The sequence below is a fragment of the Zingiber officinale genome, chromosome 8A (genome assembly GCF_018446385.1).
Source record: "Zingiber officinale cultivar Zhangliang chromosome 8A, Zo_v1.1, whole genome shotgun sequence".
Lineage (NCBI taxonomy): Eukaryota > Viridiplantae > Streptophyta > Magnoliopsida > Zingiberales > Zingiberaceae > Zingiber > Zingiber officinale.
In genome coordinates this window covers 85,787,598-85,806,232 of record NC_056000.1, presented here as the reverse complement: position 1 = coordinate 85,806,232, position 18,635 = coordinate 85,787,598, and the positions used below count along the sequence as shown (strand labels likewise).

Below are 18,635 nucleotides of genomic sequence, written 5' to 3'. Positions count from 1 at the left end.
ACTAGACTTCTCTCTTCTAAACATCAAATTCTGTTTGGATCAACCCTTGGTCAACCTAACTAAACTTAGGTGCATTATCAAACATCGAAACCCTCGAGGTCGATCGCACCAACAAGACTTCTACTGTTAAGCCGAGAGGCCCTTCAATAGCCTACGTCTATATTCTACATCATACGTTGTTGGTATATTTAGTTTATTGCATTTAAATTAAACAAATAGTATCCTATTACTAGTCTCTTCATTCCTGTATGATTTTGGAAAGGTGAATATTAGTGGATTGCCCATTCGAAAATAGTCCAAGGGATCGTGAACCTTGGAGTAGTAGTTGATGGACTATGAATCAAGTAACCGGCCGAGTTTTTTCTGTTGCTTATCTGATTTGTTTTGTAAAAGGAAAGAAATTTTTAAAGCTCAATATTTCACCCCTCCCCTCTTTCGCTCAATTCAGTCCTACAGAATAGAATTCGATTTAATGAGTTTTACTCATAAACTCACATCCAATAGTACAAACCCATAATTAACATCAATTAGATCACTTAATGAGGTTGTTCGAAAAAGCATAAAACCATCTATTATAAAACAACATGTTAGCCCACCGAATAGTGAGATAAGATCCAATATACAAAATGTCTAAGGTAACACAAGCGGAAGCTTAGAAATAGACACATGAATGGAAGCATATTCAAATTTGCATATCCAAAACTAGAAACCAATTTTGACAAATAGCCAATGTAAGTGCAACACGTCATCGAGCCGAAGGGCCTTCGGTATCAGAAATGCTTCCAACATATTGAAGTTCTAGGAGGCTCGGATCAATAGATTCTGAGTACACCTCACTGCTTCCGTGCTTCAACAACATCTTATCACCATTAGTGTGCATTGCCAAGCATTCCCTTAGCTCCATCACCACTTCAGTCATTGTTGGCCTCCTATTTGAAGTGTGTGTAGTGCTTGCCAATGCAACATTGGCCACCTTCCAAGCTGAATTCATGACTCCCTCTTCGCATAACCTTGTGTCTATCACATCCTCTATGTTTCCATTGGCAAGCCTCTTTTGAACCCATTGAACTATGTGAATGTCTTCAAGATCACAAAATATGGGAGATTTTCCAGTGACAAGTTCCAAAAGGACGACTCCAAAGCTATACACATCGCTCTTCTGGCTGAGTTGGTTCTTGACATAGTACCTAGACAAGTAGAATTCCATAAGGCTTTAGTAGTAGCCATGCAGGCATCAAATAGATGAACTAAATAAACTAATATGCGATACTCCGGATCAAGGTATCCGATAGTGCCAACAATCCTTGTGGATGAGTGAAGGGTATTGTCATCTTGGAAAGTCTTGGATAGCCCAAAATCAGTTATTTTCGCTTCTAGTCTTTCGTTCAAGAGTATGTTCGCAGTCTTCACGTCTCTATGAACAAGTGGAGGCTTGCATCCTATGTGCAGATACTCAAGTCCTGCACACATATGAAACATGATTGTTCATTACTAAGTGACACAGGAACAAGCTATTTATAAATTAGTGTCTACCTTGTGCGGCATCAATGGCGATTCGGAGACGTTGTTCCCATTTTAAAGGTGTATCGGTTCTACTAGCTGTTGAAATATATGACAAGAGCTTGTTAGCACCTTCATATCAATTTTCAGAAACTGAAGTGGTTCATGAGTTCAGAACCTCTGAGGTATTCTTTAAGGTTTCCCTTGGGCATAAACTCACATACGAGTGCCAAATGATCTTCATCCATGCAATAACCAACCAAAGAAACCAAATTCTTGTGATGAACCCTTGTCAAATGTTCAGCCTGTAAGATGAAATTGTTCAAGTGACCACTTTTCGGATTTGTATCTATTTATACAATTCAGCTAGGATCAGTTACCTCAGAAAGAAAATCTTCTTTTCCTTGCAAAGATGATTTGGTTAGCAACTTGACAGCAACTTCAGTAGCATCTTCCAAATGGCCATAGTAAACAATTCCGAACCCTCCTTTTCCGATGATCTTGCTGAAGTTATCAGTAATGAACTCCAGTTCCTTGTACGAGAATTTTCTATTTTCAAGATGATATTTGCCTCTATTTTGGAGCTCATTGACGGTGCATTTTGCTGAAGGGTTAAAGAGTACTATTCCATAATTCATGATGGTGAAATTTGGAGCAGTAACCTTGTTCTGCAACAAGACTAACCTTTTCTCTTTTTCAGTATGCAGAGAAGGATAATAGCCACCAAGCACACGCACACAACTGCAACTACACAAGCAATGACGATAACCGCTAAATTCTTCTTCTTCTTCACCGTCTTGCAAGAATCTCCACCTAGACAAATGTTGCCTTCAGTTCTGCCATTACAGAATTTTGCATTAATAATAATATTTCATGGAAGAAACTAGTATAGTATTCAAGGTGAGGATCAACCTCAAAGTAATAGAACCATTCTGAGATTTCTCAAGAAGAACAGAAGGAATGGCTCCTCTAAGTTGGTTATCTGTCAAATCTCTGATTGTAGCCAAATAACACAATTACTCATTTGTTTTCACTTAACTTTATATATACTGACTAAATAATACTTACAGAACTCTGAGAGATGGCAAATACCCCAGAGCATCAGGTATTGATCCCGTTAAGTTGTTATGAGATAAATCCCTGCAAAATGTTTGCAGAAAATCATTAGTGAAGTCGATGAAGGAGATTTTTCTCTTGAATATTTCAGTGAGAATTACCACTTACAAGTACTGCAGTGCGCTTAGGTTGGCAAAGGAAGAGGTTATTTTACCTGTCAATCCACTGTATGACAGATTGCTGCAAAAAATTGAATCTAAATTAAGAATCCTTAGCTAGTTCTCATGTAATTCATCTGCTTCTCTGCAGAGTTGAAAGAACTCACACTGCAGTGATCATTGGAACACCAGAATTATTCAGTGTACAATTCAGTCCAACCCAAGTATAAGCTTGTGGAGAGCATGGATCACCCATCCAGTTTCTTCTCACCAGGTACCACCCTTTGATTGCCAACATTGCATCCACTGAAAAATAAGATCTTGTTAGTTATAATTTTATCATCTAGATTAGTTGTTAAATTAACCTTTTGCTGTCATTGCATTACCATCTAGGCTGTTGGATGCCACATTTGCATTTCTCATTGCTGTAAAGACCTCAAAGGAATTTATGATAGGTGGAAGCATGGAGCTTCTTGTTTCAACAAGAGTTATATTGCACTCACTAAACCCTAAACTTGGATTAGAATTGAATACGACGTCGGAGAGGAGGTAGGTTGGAGCCAAAGGCCTGCCGTCGTTCAGCAGGGCTCCATTGAGGTAGATCAAGAATTGCCTCGTGGCATTTGGCTGGAGCTCGGAGAAGTAGAGGACCGTATAGAACTCTGTCAGGTCTCCTGGATCGGGTGCCAAGCTGAGATGAAGTGTGGTGGAATTGGTAGGGTATGCTGCAATCTGCATGACTTTCTGTGGCGGCCGAAACTGATCTTGCATCTGGTTTTGGACGCTGGAATTGGTGGATGTCACACTCCATGAAGGTGGGGTGTCAAAGTCGAACCAATTGCGATCATATGGATCATCAGGATACCTGATCCAACTAGAATTCCCCATGTAGATTCTATACAAGTTGACCAAAGTGGTTAAGGAGTTGACTTGAGGATACAGAGAGGTCGGAACAGGCCTCAGATCTAAGCCAGAGATGAAAGGAGTTCCGTGGCCGGTGTTGACCAGGCAAACTGAGATCACATCAGCCGTGGCTTCACTGACTGTTTCAGTGAAGATGTTTTCAGAAGGATCCGTCAGGTTTATGGTCTTCCAGAGATTGACTCCGAGGTAGAGATCGAACCGAACATAAGGACTATTCATGTAGTCGTAGTTTCCGTACAAGAAGACTGCTCTTATGATGTATTTTGAGCCCTGGCTGATTGACTTGAAGGTGTAGCAGTTGCGAGATTCCTCAGGGAAGCTCCTCACTGTCCAGTATCTCCGAGCAAGGTAAGAAGGTACGTTGGCCATCGGGACGGCGTAGTTTACGCCCGTGTCGATGAATTGGTCGTCGGAGACGTAACGTAGGCCGAGGTTTGGGTCGACGTAGGAGGAGTTTGGATCGATCCCGCAGTCGATGAAGATAAAGCCTGCAGAAGCTTGAGAGTTAAGTTGCATGGCGGGATCAAGTAGAATGGTGTGCGTAGTACCTGGCGGCTGTCCCTGAACTTGAGTGGCGGTGGCCGCCAAGAGGAAGAGGAGTAGAAGAAGCAAGAGCCGGCGATCCATTCTCGTCCTTTGCCGATCCGTATTGTCACTGAAATCGTGTTAATTCAATTCCTCTGCATTTAAAAGGTAGCAGAGGATAATGCAAATGTTGCGTAGGAGACGGAACAATCGACTTGAAACAAAACATACGTTGGCAGCAGAGAGCTACAAAGTCAAACTTCAACGCAGAATTGTTCGTCTTCATAGTTACTTTATAGCCATGATCAACTTTTGGAGAATAAAGAAATTGATCTGCGATATTACCTAACCCAGAAGCACTCCAAGGCAAGACTCGCAAAAGCTTAAAAAAAGGACAACAGGTCAATGGTGTTGACTTGGAAAACGATGGATTTTTTGTGCTTTTTTATGAGAAGAAAGAGATCATGATCAAGATGCCCTAGGCTTCTCTGAGTAGGTTTCATCCACACATTCGAATTATTGATGATATTTTATTAGACATATAATGAAAATTTGTTATCACATGAAATTGTCCCTACAGTTACGGTGTCACTATAGGATATTCAGGTTATCATCTATAGGATATTCAAGTTATCATCCAGATATTTATGATGGTTTAATCCTAGCTATAACGTATTTGTAGAAATTTTTTCTCCAAATGAAATAAGCAATCAAAGAATGCTAGACTTCTGATCTGTCCACCGTGTGTGTTTCCCGATTTATCTTGATGATTAATGAGAAATTTTCATAAGATCGGATCGATCACTCCAGAACTAGTCGATGAGTTTATTTTTTTTTTAAGTTATACTAGAAACACTTCCTCGTACCAAAAAAAAAAAACCTTCCAATAAGAAACATGATCGAACCTATTCGATGTTGTAAAATGATGAGAAATATTCACATAAATAGAAACCCAAATCAAAACTAGAAATCAATCTGGACACACAGTCACTGTAAATGGAAAACATCATTGAGCCGAAGTAGTTACGGATCAGATTAAATTTCAAGACATCATGACATCTTTAAAATATATACAGTATCCTCGTGATGTGCAAAGCATCCTTGAAATTTAATCTGATCCGTCGAATCGATAATGTGATACGAGGACAGAGGAAAATGGGGACAGGGGATCTGAACTGGAGCCGAAGGACCTTCTGTATCATAAATGTGAAATCACAGAAGACTTGAATCATTAGATCTTGAGTGTACCTCAGTGCTTCCAACATCTTATCTCCATTAGTGTACATTGCCAAGCACTCCTTTAGCTCCATCACCAAATCAGTCATCATCGGCCTCCTATTCGAAGTGCATTAAGTGCTTGCCAATGCGACATTGGCCACCTTCCGAGTTGAATTCCTGACTCCATCTCTGCATAGACTTGTGTCTATCACATCCTCTATGTTTCCATCGGCAAGCCTTTTTTGAACCCATTGAACTATGTGAATGTCTTCTGGATCTTTAAATATGGGAGATTTTCCAGTGACACGAGTTCCAAAAGAACCACTCCAAAGCTATACACATCGCTCTTCTAGCTGAGTTGGTTATTGGCACAGTACTAGATAAGTAGAATTCCATAAGGCGTTGGTGGGTATGAGCATGTAATAGCAATGCAGGCATCAAATAGATGAACTGAATAAACTGATGTCAGATACTCTGGATCAAGGTATCCGACAGTGCCAACAATCTTATGGATGTTTGACTGGTGTTGTCATCTTGGAAACGCTTGAATAGTTCGAAATCGGCTATTTTTACTTCTTGTCTTTCACTCAAGAGTATGTTCGCGGTCTTCATGTCTCTATGAACAAGTGGAGGCTTGCATCCCGTGTGCAGATACTCAAGTCCTGAACACAAATGAAACATGTATGTTCATTGCCAAGTGACAAAGGAAAAAGCTATTCTATTAGGAGTTTGTGCCAACATTGTGCGGCATCAATTGCAATTCGGAGATGTTGTTCCCATTTCAAAGGTGTATCGGTGTGACTAGCTGTTGAAATATATGACAAGAGATGGTTAGTATGAAAGTTCTTGTAAAACCTAAGCCGCATGAATTCTAAACAATCGATATAAAAATTCAAATAGGAAAAACAAGAATATATAAGCATGGATCTTTGTTTCGTCGAGAATATGACATAAGAAACTAATAATACATAAACATAATGACAAAGAACCTGATTGAAAAGTCATATCTTTGTCCTTCGGCGTCGTCCAGAAGATCCTGTGGAAGAAGAAGCAGTGAAAAGAAAGGTAGGTCTTCCAAGGGACTTAGGGGATGACGACGACGAAAAATTTTAGGTCAATGGGGAACCAAAAGCTATATCAAGATCATCCTAAGCCCTTGGGGACCAACCCTATATATAGTGGGCATCTATTATCAGCCCATCGATAATAATAGATGTGGGACTATAAGTCCATATATACTGAACATCTATTATTAGTATATAGATGATAATAGATGCGGGGACTAAAGGTTCTACACATATGAAATTCACATCCAATTACCCGAAACCCACTGGACATAAGTTAGATCACTTTAAAGGGTTCAGTTCATATTCACGTGTGTAACTTACAAATAAGTCCACCTAATAGGGATAATTATATCCAACAATCTCCCACTTGGGCTATATGTGAGTTGTACGTGAAATACAAGTAAAACTTTAGTTGATATCAAACTTTATTGGTATATAATACAACTGTAAACAATCTGGTTCATTAACTTTATTGGTATAGGACTAAAGAGGTCATAGCTACTGTATATGATTGTAACAGGTCCCAACAGTAATCACAATACCAATATCATTAATAACATGGATCAAGATGTGGATGTGTAGAGTGGAAATTACATGAAATGTGATCAATACATGTCAATTTCCAACTGATCCTAAAATGACCTCAAAAGAGGTCAGATCATATTTGCAAAATACTTTATGCTAAACTGCAATAGCAAATCATGATCCAAACTGTATGATTCCAAAAGGAATCTATATCATATTTACAAACATCAAATGCTAAATAGCAGTAGTAAATATGATATCATAGTCAGAGTGTCAAACAAACATATAAATTCCCATTAATGTTTTGAACTTTAAGTACGTACAATAATCAAAATAAAATGTTTGTCTTTATTATTAAATGTAGAGCAATAAAAATAAATACAGATTCCCACTAGATGAGTTCTTCTTCCATAAAAAGGACTCCCATATCCACAACATGCGCATGAAACACCTTAGGCACCAAGCCTTTGGTGAGTGGATCGGCCAACATGGAATCTATTCTGATGTGCTCTACCATAATCTGACAACACTGAACTCTTTCTTTAACAGCTAGAAACTTGATGTCGATATGTTTAAACTTCGACGAACTGCGGTTGTTCTTGGCATAAAATTCTGCGGCTTTATTATCATAGTAGATCCTCAGTGGTCTGTCAATGCCATTAATGATCTGAAATGCTGTGATGAAGTTCTGCAGCCAAATCCCTTGATTAGACGCGTCATAGCATGCTATCAACTCTGCCTCCATAGTAGAAGTGGTTATTAGCATCTGCTTGACGCTCTTCCAAGATATAGCCCCTCTAGCAAGCATAAAAATATAGCCTGAAGTAGATCTTCTACTATCTAAGCATCCAGCAAAATCGGAGTCTGAATATCCAATCACCTCCAGATGATCTAATCTTCAATACGTGAGCATATGTCCTTTAGTTCTTTGCAAATACCGCATCACTCTCTTTACCGCTTTCCAGTGTGATGGTCTTGGGTTACTAACATATCTGCCTAACATCCCCACTATAAATGTAATATCTGGTCGAGTACAAACTTGTGCATACATGAGACTTCCCACTGCTGACACATATGGGAATTGCTCCATCTCCCTTATTTCAAGTTCAAGTCGTGGGCACTGCTGCAAGTTGAACTTGTCACCTCTTGACATAGGTGTATCACCAGGTGTACAACTTACATATCATACCTTATAAGCACCTTTTCAATATAGGTCTGTTGTGAAAGTCCAAGAATGTCTCTTGAACGATCACGATAGATCTGTATGTCTAAAACAAAGGATGTTTCACCAAGATCTTTCATTTCAAAATTACTAGATAGAAATAACTTGGTTTATTGCAGCATACCTTTTATTATTGCTCGCAAGCAATATATCGTCCACATATAAAAAGTATAATAAACTTGCTCCCACTGACGGGGTTCTCTTTAAATCCAAATGAGGTAACCACTTGATCAAATTCGATACCACTGACGGTATGCATGTTTTAAACCATAAATGGATTTCTTTAATCTACATACTAGGTGCTTTGAGTCGTTAGACTCAAAGTTCTCTGGTTACACCATATATATAGACTCCTCTATGTCTCCATTGAGGAATGCAGTCTTTACATCCATTTGAAATAGCACCAAATCATAATAAGCTACAAGTGTCATGATTACCCTAAGGGAGTCTTTCATCGACACAGGTGAGAAAGTCTCCTTGTAATCAATGTTTTCTTTTTGAGTGAATCCCTTGGCAACAAGACGAGTCTTATTCTTTTCGACATTGCCCCTTAAATCCCGCTTGGTTTTATATATCCATTTACAGCCAACGGTGTAAAATACCGAAAATAGGCGAATATTAATAAAGGAATTTTTCGGAATTTTTAGAAATTTTTCGGGAATTTTTCAGAGCTCGTATGGAAGAGTTGACGGGGATAAAAATAGGGCCCAGGAAAAGTCTGTTTAGGCTACCCATTTAAGCGAGGAATTATTTATTTTATAAATTCCTTTTTCCTTATCTTTTTATTTATTTTTCTTTTCTCCCCATGCCTAAACTTCCTTCTCACCCAATCCTTCTCGCGCCGACGCCTCCCCCTCGTGCCCGACTGCCTGCCCGAGCCCTCGCCGCGCGCCCGATTCCTCCGTGCCCTAACCGCCGGCCACTCGGCGGTTCCTTCCTCTCCTCTCCCACGCGTGCATAAGCCCCGGACCAAGGGAGAAGCCGACACCTTCTCCTCTCTGTGCTTGTGCCCGCACGACACCGTCGGTCCCTTGCCGCTGCCCTAGCACCGAAGCCTCATCCGAGCCTCCACTTGATTGTGCCCTAGATCCGCCGCCGGTCGAGTTTTCTTCCGCACGAAGCCAGCCGATTGCCGGTCTCTTCTTCTGTGCTCAGCCCGCGACTCCCATCTCACGGCGCCACCTGTTATCTGCCCTAGCGACAATAGACGTCGCCGACGCTGATCCACCTCCGCCGGCCACTGGTCCGATAGCACGGGCCAAACTCCTCTGCCCTAGTTTGTATTCGGTGCCGCTGCCGTCTCTCTACCCGAACCAGAGTCGCTGTCGCCTGTGCCCTAGCACCGGCGACTGAGTTTCATCTGTGCCCTAGTTTTACTCTTCACGGTTGTGCTGTCTATGTTGTTACCGTGCCCTAGCTGTGATCGAAGAGGTAAGGGAAACTATGTTTTGTTGTTGGATTGTAGTGGTGGAAAGATTTCTTGGTTGATTTCTTGATCTCTTTGATCTGGATAGCGTTACTTAGGTTTCCAGCAGTTACCTTTGTTTTGACAGCAACTAGCTTAGGCTGTGAAGATAGATCCGAGCAGTAAGGTGGAATTCAGAAGGTGAGGTACTGTTCTGTGAAGTTGGAATCATCAACAGAGTTAACAAGAATGGTTAATTTGGGTACATATATTGAATTATGTGTGAATTAGGGTTCTTGTTAGATAAGTAGTTGATTTAGCTGTTTGATACAAGTTGAATAGCTAAATTATATGTGTTGAATTAGGTAGGTTTGAGGATTTGATTTAGCTAATTAATTTATATGTAATTAACTAAATCTGTATATTATGTATTACAGGACTTTGACGCGAGACGAGTATCTCGGAGTCGGAATTGGACCTTTCTTTTGTCAGAGGCGGGTACTTTGACTTATGTCTTTTGATATGCATAATAAAGTGTTTAACATATAGCAATGATTGTGTTTTCCATTTGTTTCGGTTGGTCACTACATGATCTGTTACATGTTGCTTGTTTACTTATTATGCATTGCATGTTATTATTTATTTGATCATACATGCTTTAGGTAGTGACCCAACCACATGATACATTATGTTCAGGACCTAAGGTTTATTTGATACCCTATCTGTCTGTATACCTTCTATTTGATTTATTATCTTGTGGTACACATTTTATATTTATGTATAGAGCATGCTATGCTATTTGTGATATTGCCATGTTTAGTGTCATGCATCATCTTGCATGATTGCATGCTGTGTGATTGTCTGCTCCATTATTGTGAGCACATCGCCAGTTACATATATCTGTACACACCACCACTCATGGGTTAGTGGTATATCAGACAGGTGTGTGGCAGTTCTGCTGTTTGGCTCCGTTGGTCTGGTGACTCAGCGTGGTAGCCGGCAGTCAGTTCCGCTCTGTTTAGCTCCGTTGGTTTAGTGTAGCAGCGTTGTAGCCGGCAGGCAGTTGGACTTTGTTTGGCTCCGTTGGTCCGCTCATGGGTAGTGTAACTCAGCGTGGTAGCCCGCAGAGAGTCCTCCCCGTCATCGTGTACCAGGAGATGAGAGCATTGCGCTCCCCCATTTATGATTTGGGGTAGGAGTATGTATGTACTCCGACAGCATCCCGTCCACTCGGTCACTCATAAGGGGCAGTGATGTCAGAGTGCACGGTTGTCACAGCCCTACCCACTCGGACTCACCATTGTGTGTGAGATGGTTGACTAGCGTCAGGGGTGACCATGTCATTGGCATCATATACATGATGCATTTATTGTTTGTGTTTGCTGCATTTACTTACTGCATTTATTTGGATGCATATGATTGACATGCATACAGGATTATGACACTCTCGGTCTGACGACCCAGTTACCTTTATACCTTGATCCTAGTTAGTACAGTTTTCTCCTGTTTTTGTCCCAGTTGCATTTATCCTTCTCGTATTCAGGAGACTGTACGCATGATTAGTGTTGTCTGTTATTTACTTTATTTTGCATATCAGTTGTACCTGCTGAGTGTTGGACTCACCCCGCCTCCATTGTTGTTATATTTTTCAGGTTGAGGCTGTCCGGAGCAGTTCCAGTCGCTAGTCCCCACTGCACGTAGTGCTAGTTCCCTGCAGCCACAAGACTGTTTACTTATCCTTTGATTTTATGTTTTAGATTATGTTTTGATCTTGTATTGTTTAGATACTTGGAGTTTGTATGGATTATATTTGTCGATGGATTTTGATATGATTTGGTTTTGTTCTACTACATGTCTGCCTGGAAGGCAGAAGAGGTGAGTTTGTCGGATTTGTGTTTTATGAGTGTAGTGGAGTAGGAAAAATCGGATTTGAGCTTTACGAGTGTAGTTGAGTAGGGTTGTTTTCGAGTCATCTTATTACTGCTTTGTTTGTTTCTATATAAACTGCGTGGTGATGGTTTATTTACATGTTATTATTCCAGCCGCATGTGGCTGAGGTATATAGTGACTGTAGAAAGTTTCAGATTGTCCGTTGTACAGGGGAGGTGCTGCCGAAATTTCTTCGGACAGGGACTCCTCCGGGGCGTGACAAACGGGCTTCTTTCCTTCAGGCAATTCGACAAGTTCCCAAACATCATTGTCCGCCATAGACTTTAACTCTTCTTGCATAGCGTTAATCCACCTTTCAGGGTTAGAGCATTGTTTGACTTCTTGGAAAGATGTAGGATCACTCTCCAACCCTATGTCAAAATCATGCTCTTGGATATAAACATAATCACGAGAATTTTTGGTTCTCCGTTCCCTTGTGGATCGCCTTAAAGGCACTTGTGTTTGAGGTGGTTGAGGTACTTGCTCATCAATATGGGCCAATACTTTAATTTGAGTGACAGGTTCCTCCAATTGCATTGGAGATGTCATGGGAATATCTTGGTTCACTACACTCACTAGATGTGTGATACCCATAATGTGTGGTATGGTAACCATACCGTTACTGATCGCACTAGTAGTAACCATAGAAGGATCGCCAATGCTTTCCTCAAAAGATACTTCCTTGATTTTATTACTCCCATTGTCCTCAATAAGCTTGGCATTTCCCATTTCGAAGAAGGATCTATTAGAAGGATCATAAAATTTATACCCTCTTGACTTCTCAGAATATCCTATAAAATTACAACTAACCGTTCTTGAGTCCAGTTCCTTTCATTAGGCTTGTAAGGCCTAGCTTCAGCTGGACAACCCCAGACGTGTAAGTACCTAATGCTAGGCTTCTTACCCGTCCACATCTCGAATGGGGTTTTAGTTACTGCCTTACTAGGTACTCTATTAAGTAGGTAAACTGCAGTCTTTAGTGTTTCACCCCACAAGGACTCTGGTAGAGAAGTGAAAGCTATCATACTTCTTACCATGTCTTTTAGGGTTCGATTGCAACGCTTAGCTACACCATTCTGACTAGGTGTACCAGGCATGGTATACTGAGGTATAATTCCACACTCAGCAAGATAGTTCGCAAAAGGTCCTGGACGTTGTTCACCTAATTCATCATATCGACCGTAATATTCACCTCCACGGTCAGATCGGACAGCTTTAATTTTCTTACCTAGTTGAAGTTCAACTTCGGCTTTGAAAATTTTGAACATGTCCAAAGATTGTGATTTCTCATGAATAAGGTACAGATAGCCAAATCTGGAATAGTCATCTATGAAGCTAATAAAATATGTGTGTTCATTCCAAGATGCCTTAGGGAATGACCCACAAATATCCGTATGTATTAGTTCCAAAACATCACTACAATGACTAGCCCCCTTATTCCTTTTATTAGTGATCTTCCCCTTGATACACTCTATGCAGACATCAAAGTCTAACATATCAAGGGAATCAAGAATTTCATGTGACATTAACCTTTCTAGGCATTGTTTGGACATATGTCCTAAACGCCTATGTCACAATATGGAAGAATTCTCGTTAGTCAATTTACATTTTGTACCTATATTATGCATTATCACGTTGTCAACTATAGGAGTAAAGGTGTTCAATTTATAAAGCTTATCAACCAAGGAATCATTGCCAACCAACACTGAATTAAAGAAAATACTGAAAATTCCATTTCTAAATGAACAAGAATAACCTGATTTGTCCAAGCAAAAAATTAAAATTAAATTCTGTCAAAAAGATGATACAATAAATGTATTTTCTAAATCCAGAAAGACATTGGTTCCTAAACAAAGCCTAAAAACACCAATTGACTTGACTTTAGCCTTCTTTCCATTTCCTGTATAGATGTATCTTTCACCATCAAGTGGAAGTTGACTCCTGAGACAACCCTGCATAGTGACACTTATGTGAGTAGTAGCACCGGTATCTATATACCAAGTGTCAGTGGGTACAATAGCTAAATTGACTTTCGAACTAACAAAGTTGAGAAGTTTACCTTTCTTTACATGCTAGTTAGCGTATTTGAGGCAATCTTTCTTCATATGACCTTTCTTCTTGCAAAAGAAACAAGTGGATTCCTTTCATATGACCTTTCTTGTGCTCCTTATGGCCATTGCCTCCAGAATCTACAGTTTGTTTTCCTTTTCCTTTCTTATTGATTCTCTTTCGTTTCTTGCTCGTACTTTGAGAACTAGATGCTAAGTGAGCACTCTCAGATGTCTCAATCTTTAGTCTCTCCTCCTCTTGCATGCATTGGGCAATAAACTCATTCAATGTCCACTTTTCCTTTTGAGTATTATATGATATCTTAAAAGGAGTGAACCGTGCAGGCAGAGACATCAAGACGAAATGCACTAACATACCCTCAGACATATCGAATTTTAATGCTTTCAGACTTATCGCTATATTGGACATCTCCATAATGTACTCCCTTATGTTTCCTTTATCATTATACTGCATGGTTGCCAACTTCGTAAGAAGTGTGGTAGTCTCGACCTTTCCATTTGAGGTGAATCGGTCTGTTAATTGGTCCAGGAAACTCTTAGCATCTTCTCCCTCCGTTATTGAGCCTTTTATTGGTGCCGGTATGGAAAGTTTCATGATACTTAGACACATACGATTTGATTTCTCCCACGGCTGAAATTCAGCCCTCTGCTCTATAGTACTAGCACTGGTCAAAGGTGTGGAGCGATCATTCCTTAATGCATAGTCTAAGTCCATGCAGCCTAAGACTACGGTCACATATTTTTTCCATTCAGCAAAATTCGAACTAGTTAGTGTTGGGATGTTATTAATGCTGGTAGTTATAGATTGTACTGAAATTGAAAAGAGAAATTTATTTAAGCTCACGATTTAACTAAAGTCAAGGACATATAAGTAATATAAAATTATGCAAATAAAATAAAATTTTAAATGCATATAAATGGGCTCTTTATGAGATACCAAGTACAACATAATGTGTTTTCCTTTGGGCCGACACATTATTTATTAGCAATACTCTCTAATATAACTCAAACTTTAATTGGCCACACAATGTGTCTTCCTTTGGGTCGACCCATTGTGTGCATAATATGATACTTTATATAAGTTATATTTTGGTTCATAGCTTACAACAACTTTAATTGGCCACAAAATATGTCTTCCTTTGGGCCGACATATTTTGTGCATGATCTGAACAAAATAATATTTTATTCTATAGTTGTAAGCTATCTTATGCATATATCTGGCATAAAAGTAACCTTCCTTTGGGTCGATTACTTGTAGCATATATATATGTTTACCAACACAAAATGCACTAAACCTACCTAAGGTGTCTTCCTTTGGGCCGACACATTAGTTCAACTTAGTAGCACGTTGTGTAGATAGACCCAAGAAAATACTAGGAACTTAATTCGAACAGAAATTACTTAATCAGCCTTAACAATATAAAATTAGACTTATTAATCGATTGATACCTTATAGTAATCGATTGGTATGATCCAATCGATTCGAAAGCCTACTAAATATGACTACGTGATTATACATAGAACCCTTCCTTAAGAAGCTAAAGCTTCGAGTTCTATAATTAAATAGTATTACTATTTAATACTATTTAATCACTTAATTATTTCTTTAAAAAAATATTAATTTTTTTTCTTTCTTTTACTGTTTCAATGAAACAGTAGCATTTTTTTCTCGAAGAAACATTAAATCAAACTTAATCGATTAAAATTGATGTAGTCATGAGTTTAAGGCTATTAATTATTTAAATTTTAAATATTTCTGTTCAAAATTTTAGACTTGACAATTAATTGCTCGACCAAAGCAATCGATTAAACCATCACAATTTTACCTAAAATTAGGTTAAACGGTGACAATTTTCATCGTTCTTCGTATTCTTCATAGAAATACAAAAAAACTTGAAAAATAAGTCTATCCTAATTTTCTCTTATATAATCTTCGACAATTAAAAATTTGTATTGACTAGGAAAGACTTAATCTAGCATACAAATAACAAATCAAGAAAAACCTAAACTTTATTGTCAATGAAAAACGACGAAATAGAACCTTTGCTCTAATACCAATTGAAAGTTCTCGTAAAATCTAAGCCGCATGAATTCTAAACAATCGATATAAGAATTCAAATAGGAAAAACAAGAATATATAAGCATGGATCTTGGTTTCGTCGAGAACATGACATATCTTTGTCCTTCGGCGTCATCCAGAAGATCCTGTGGAAGAAGAAGCAGCGGAAAGAAAGGTAAGTCTTCCAAGGGACTTAGGGGATGACGGCGCCGAAAAGTTTTAGGTCAAAGCCCTTAGAGATCAACCCTATATATAGTGGACATCTATTATCAGCCCATCGATAATAATAGATGTGGGACTATAAGTCCATATATACTGAACATCTATTATCAGCATATAGATGATAATAGATGCGGGACTAAAGGTTCTACACATATGAAATCCACATCCAATTACCCGAAACTCACTGGACATAAGTTAGATCACTTTAAAGGGTTCGGTTTGTATTCACGTATACAACTTACAAATAAGACCACCTAATAGGAATAATTATATCCAACATAGTACCTTCACAGGGCATCAAGAGGATGCAAATGAGAATAATTTTATGATTGATATCAATTTTCAGCAACTGTAATGATTCATGAGTTCAGAACTTTTGAGGTATTCTTTAAGGTTTCCCTTGGGCATAAACTCACATAGGAGTGCCAAATGATCTTCATCCATGCAATAACAAACCAAAGAAACCAAATTCTTGTGATGGACCCTTGACAAATGTTCAGCCTGAAAGATGAAATTGTTTAAGTGGCCACTTTTCAGATTTCTGTTTATTTATGCAATTCAGCTCGAATCAGTTACCTCAGAAAGAAAATCTTCTTTTCCTTGTGAAGATGATTTGATTAGCAACTTGACAGCAACTTTAGTAGCATCTTCCAAATGGCCATAGTAAACAGTTCCGAACCTTCCTTCTCCGATGATCTTGCTAAAGTTATCAGTAATGAACTCCAATTCCTTGTACGTGAATTTTTTATTTTCAAGATGATATTTGCCTCCATTTTGGAGCTCTTGATGGTGCCTCCATTTTGGAGCACATCGATGATGCATTTTGCTGAAGAGTTAAAACGTACTATTCCATAATTCATGCTGGTGAATTCTGAATCAGTAACCTTCTTTTTTAACAAGACTGAAGCAATGAGTATAGTTTTCAAGAAGAGGATCAACCTCAAAGTAATAGAACCATTCTGAGATTTCTCAAGAAGAACAGAAGGAATGACTCCACTAAGTTGGTTATCTGTCAAATCTCTGCATGTAGGCCGGGATGGAGCCAAATGGAGGGCGATGACGGTGGCCACCCCTCCTCAATTTTTAAATATAAAAAATGTATAAAATATATGAATAGGATTAAAAGAGAGAAGAATGAGAAGTAACAACATGGTCACCTTTCCTCAACATAAATACATACATTTCACCTCCTTGATATAAAATTTCTAACTCCATCCCTGCATCTAGTCAAATAACAAAATTACTTCTTCATTTGTTTTCACTTCATTAGCTTGCATTAGGAAAAATATAAATATATAAATACAGACTAAATAATACTTATAAGCTCTGAGCGATGGCAAATACCCCAGAGCATCAGTTATCGATCTCGTCAAGTTGTTATCGATCCTGTTAAGTTGTGATGAGACAAATCCCTGCAAAATATTATCAGAAACTCATTACTGAGGTGGATAAAGGAGATTTTTCTCTTGAAAATTTCAGTAAGAAATAACACTTCCAAGTAAGCAATGCACTTAGGTAAACCTGATCACGATTCAGAGCCGACCGTTTGAAACTGTCGGTTTGACGGTTCCTAAGAGGTTGACCCTTAATCTTAACCTTCCAAGATAGTTACGGTTAATGGTTCGGAACCGCCAGTTTATAGTTCGGTACACGGTTCATCACAGTTAAAGATTATTATATTAAAAATTTTAAATTTTAAAATTTATTTAAAAAAGGATTTGTACTTATTTAAATTGACTATGTATCCCCTTAGGGTATAAGGGATTCAAAGCTTAAGTAGTTCATTTATATTTTTATCATTTTACATTAAGAAGTAACATTGTTATTCACTTCATTTCTTGTTCCCATTGTATTGGTTCCTTCGATATCAAATTATTTAACTTCGTTATCAAAAAGTTGTATTCCTTGGATTCTTTTCTCAGCTCTAGTCCAATCATCGATTAATACTAGAGCTTCCAATGAGTCGGGAAACGAAGTCGATCATCATCCATCTAATATGTTACCGCCGGCACTGAACATCTGCTCCACAGTAACAGTTAACACTGGACAAGCTAAAATTTCTTTAGTGACCACGGAGAGGACGGGAAAGTTTTGAGCCTTCTGTGACCACGTCTTTAGGATATCTAAATTTTCGCTATCTACTTAACTAAAATCAAAAGAAATCATAAAATAATTCTCAAGTTCATGTGTGGAACTTGAGGAGCCTCGTGAATGTTTCATTTGTTCTTTTAATAAAAGTTGTATTTTTGTAAATTTTAAATTACTACTAGTGATATGTTGTGTTTCAAAAATATTAGGTTATATACCATATTTTATATAATATTGATTATAAAGATTATATAAATAAATTCTAACATTATATATAATATTAACTGGATCAGAAGAAGAAAAATCTTTAATTAGAATTAAAGCGTCATAATACAAAGTTAACATTTCTTATAAAACTTCTAATTTAAAGTTAGGATCTAAATCAAATGCAATTAAATATATTTCAGGAATAATATAAAAATATTTTTCTTATTTAGTTTTCATTGCTAATATGCAAAAAGATAAAGAATCATTATTAATATGTTCATTGAAAATTAATACTATACTATAAAAAAAATTATAAAATTAAATGAGCAGTGGTATAATAAATACCAAAAAGTTGTTCTGTTACATCACTAAATACTTTTAAAACTTCACAAATATTACTACAAATGTTTCATTATTGTGAAAATAAATATATATTAGTTTTAGTATTTTATACAAAAAAT

General features: G+C 38.1%; 2 protein-coding genes across 2 annotated transcripts; both read right to left on the bottom strand.

Annotated features, from left to right (window-relative positions):
- Positions 1-545: 545 nt before the first annotated feature.
- LOC122009811 (senescence-induced receptor-like serine/threonine-protein kinase) lies at positions 546-4,520 on the bottom strand. Its single transcript, XM_042566103.1, has 13 exons — positions 4,395-4,520; positions 4,187-4,318; positions 3,101-4,126; positions 2,882-3,020; positions 2,725-2,796; positions 2,569-2,640; positions 2,413-2,493; positions 2,185-2,336; positions 1,881-2,104; positions 1,679-1,805; positions 1,534-1,599; positions 1,271-1,460; positions 546-1,187 (listed from the first exon to the last, which is right to left on the bottom strand). Exons 2-13 carry the CDS (start codon positions 4,263-4,265, stop codon positions 746-748), a joined length of 2,670 nt encoding a protein of 889 aa, XP_042422037.1. The 5' UTR covers positions 4,266-4,318; positions 4,395-4,520; the 3' UTR covers positions 546-745.
- Positions 4,521-5,271: 751 nt separating this feature from the next.
- LOC122011036 (putative receptor-like protein kinase At3g46340) lies at positions 5,272-16,701 on the bottom strand. Its single transcript, XM_042567483.1, has 5 exons — positions 16,456-16,701; positions 16,296-16,380; positions 7,531-7,837; positions 5,412-5,498; positions 5,272-5,356 (listed from the first exon to the last, which is right to left on the bottom strand). The coding sequence occupies exons 1-5, from the start codon at positions 16,699-16,701 to the stop codon at positions 5,272-5,274; spliced, it is 810 nt and encodes a 269-aa protein (XP_042423417.1).
- Positions 16,702-18,635: the final 1,934 nt, after the last annotated feature.

Excerpts from the sequence above, each read along its gene's own strand:
- LOC122009811 (XM_042566103.1), bottom strand. The coding sequence starts at position 4,265 with ATGGATCGCCGGCTCTTGCTTCTTCTACTCCTCTTCCTCTTGGCGGCC. Across the intron at positions 4,127-4,186 it reads AGTTCAGGGACAGCCGCCAG|GCTTTATCTTCATCGACTGC; the intron begins GTACTACGCACA and ends AAGCTTCTGCAG. Across the intron at positions 1,806-1,880 it reads AAGAAGATTTTCTTTCTGAG|GCTGAACATTTGACAAGGGT; the intron begins GTAACTGATCCT and ends TTCATCTTACAG.
- LOC122011036 (XM_042567483.1), bottom strand. The coding sequence starts at position 16,701 with ATGCATCATCGATGTGCTCCAAAATGGAGGCACCATCAAGAGCTCCAA. Across the intron at positions 5,499-7,530 it reads TTTAAACATATCGACATCAA|GAGGCCGATGATGACTGATT; the intron begins GTTTCTAGCTGT and ends CACTTCGAATAG. Across the intron at positions 5,357-5,411 it reads AAGATGTTGGAAGCACTGAG|AAGGTCCTTCGGCTCCAGTT; the intron begins GTACACTCAAGA and ends TTTATGATACAG.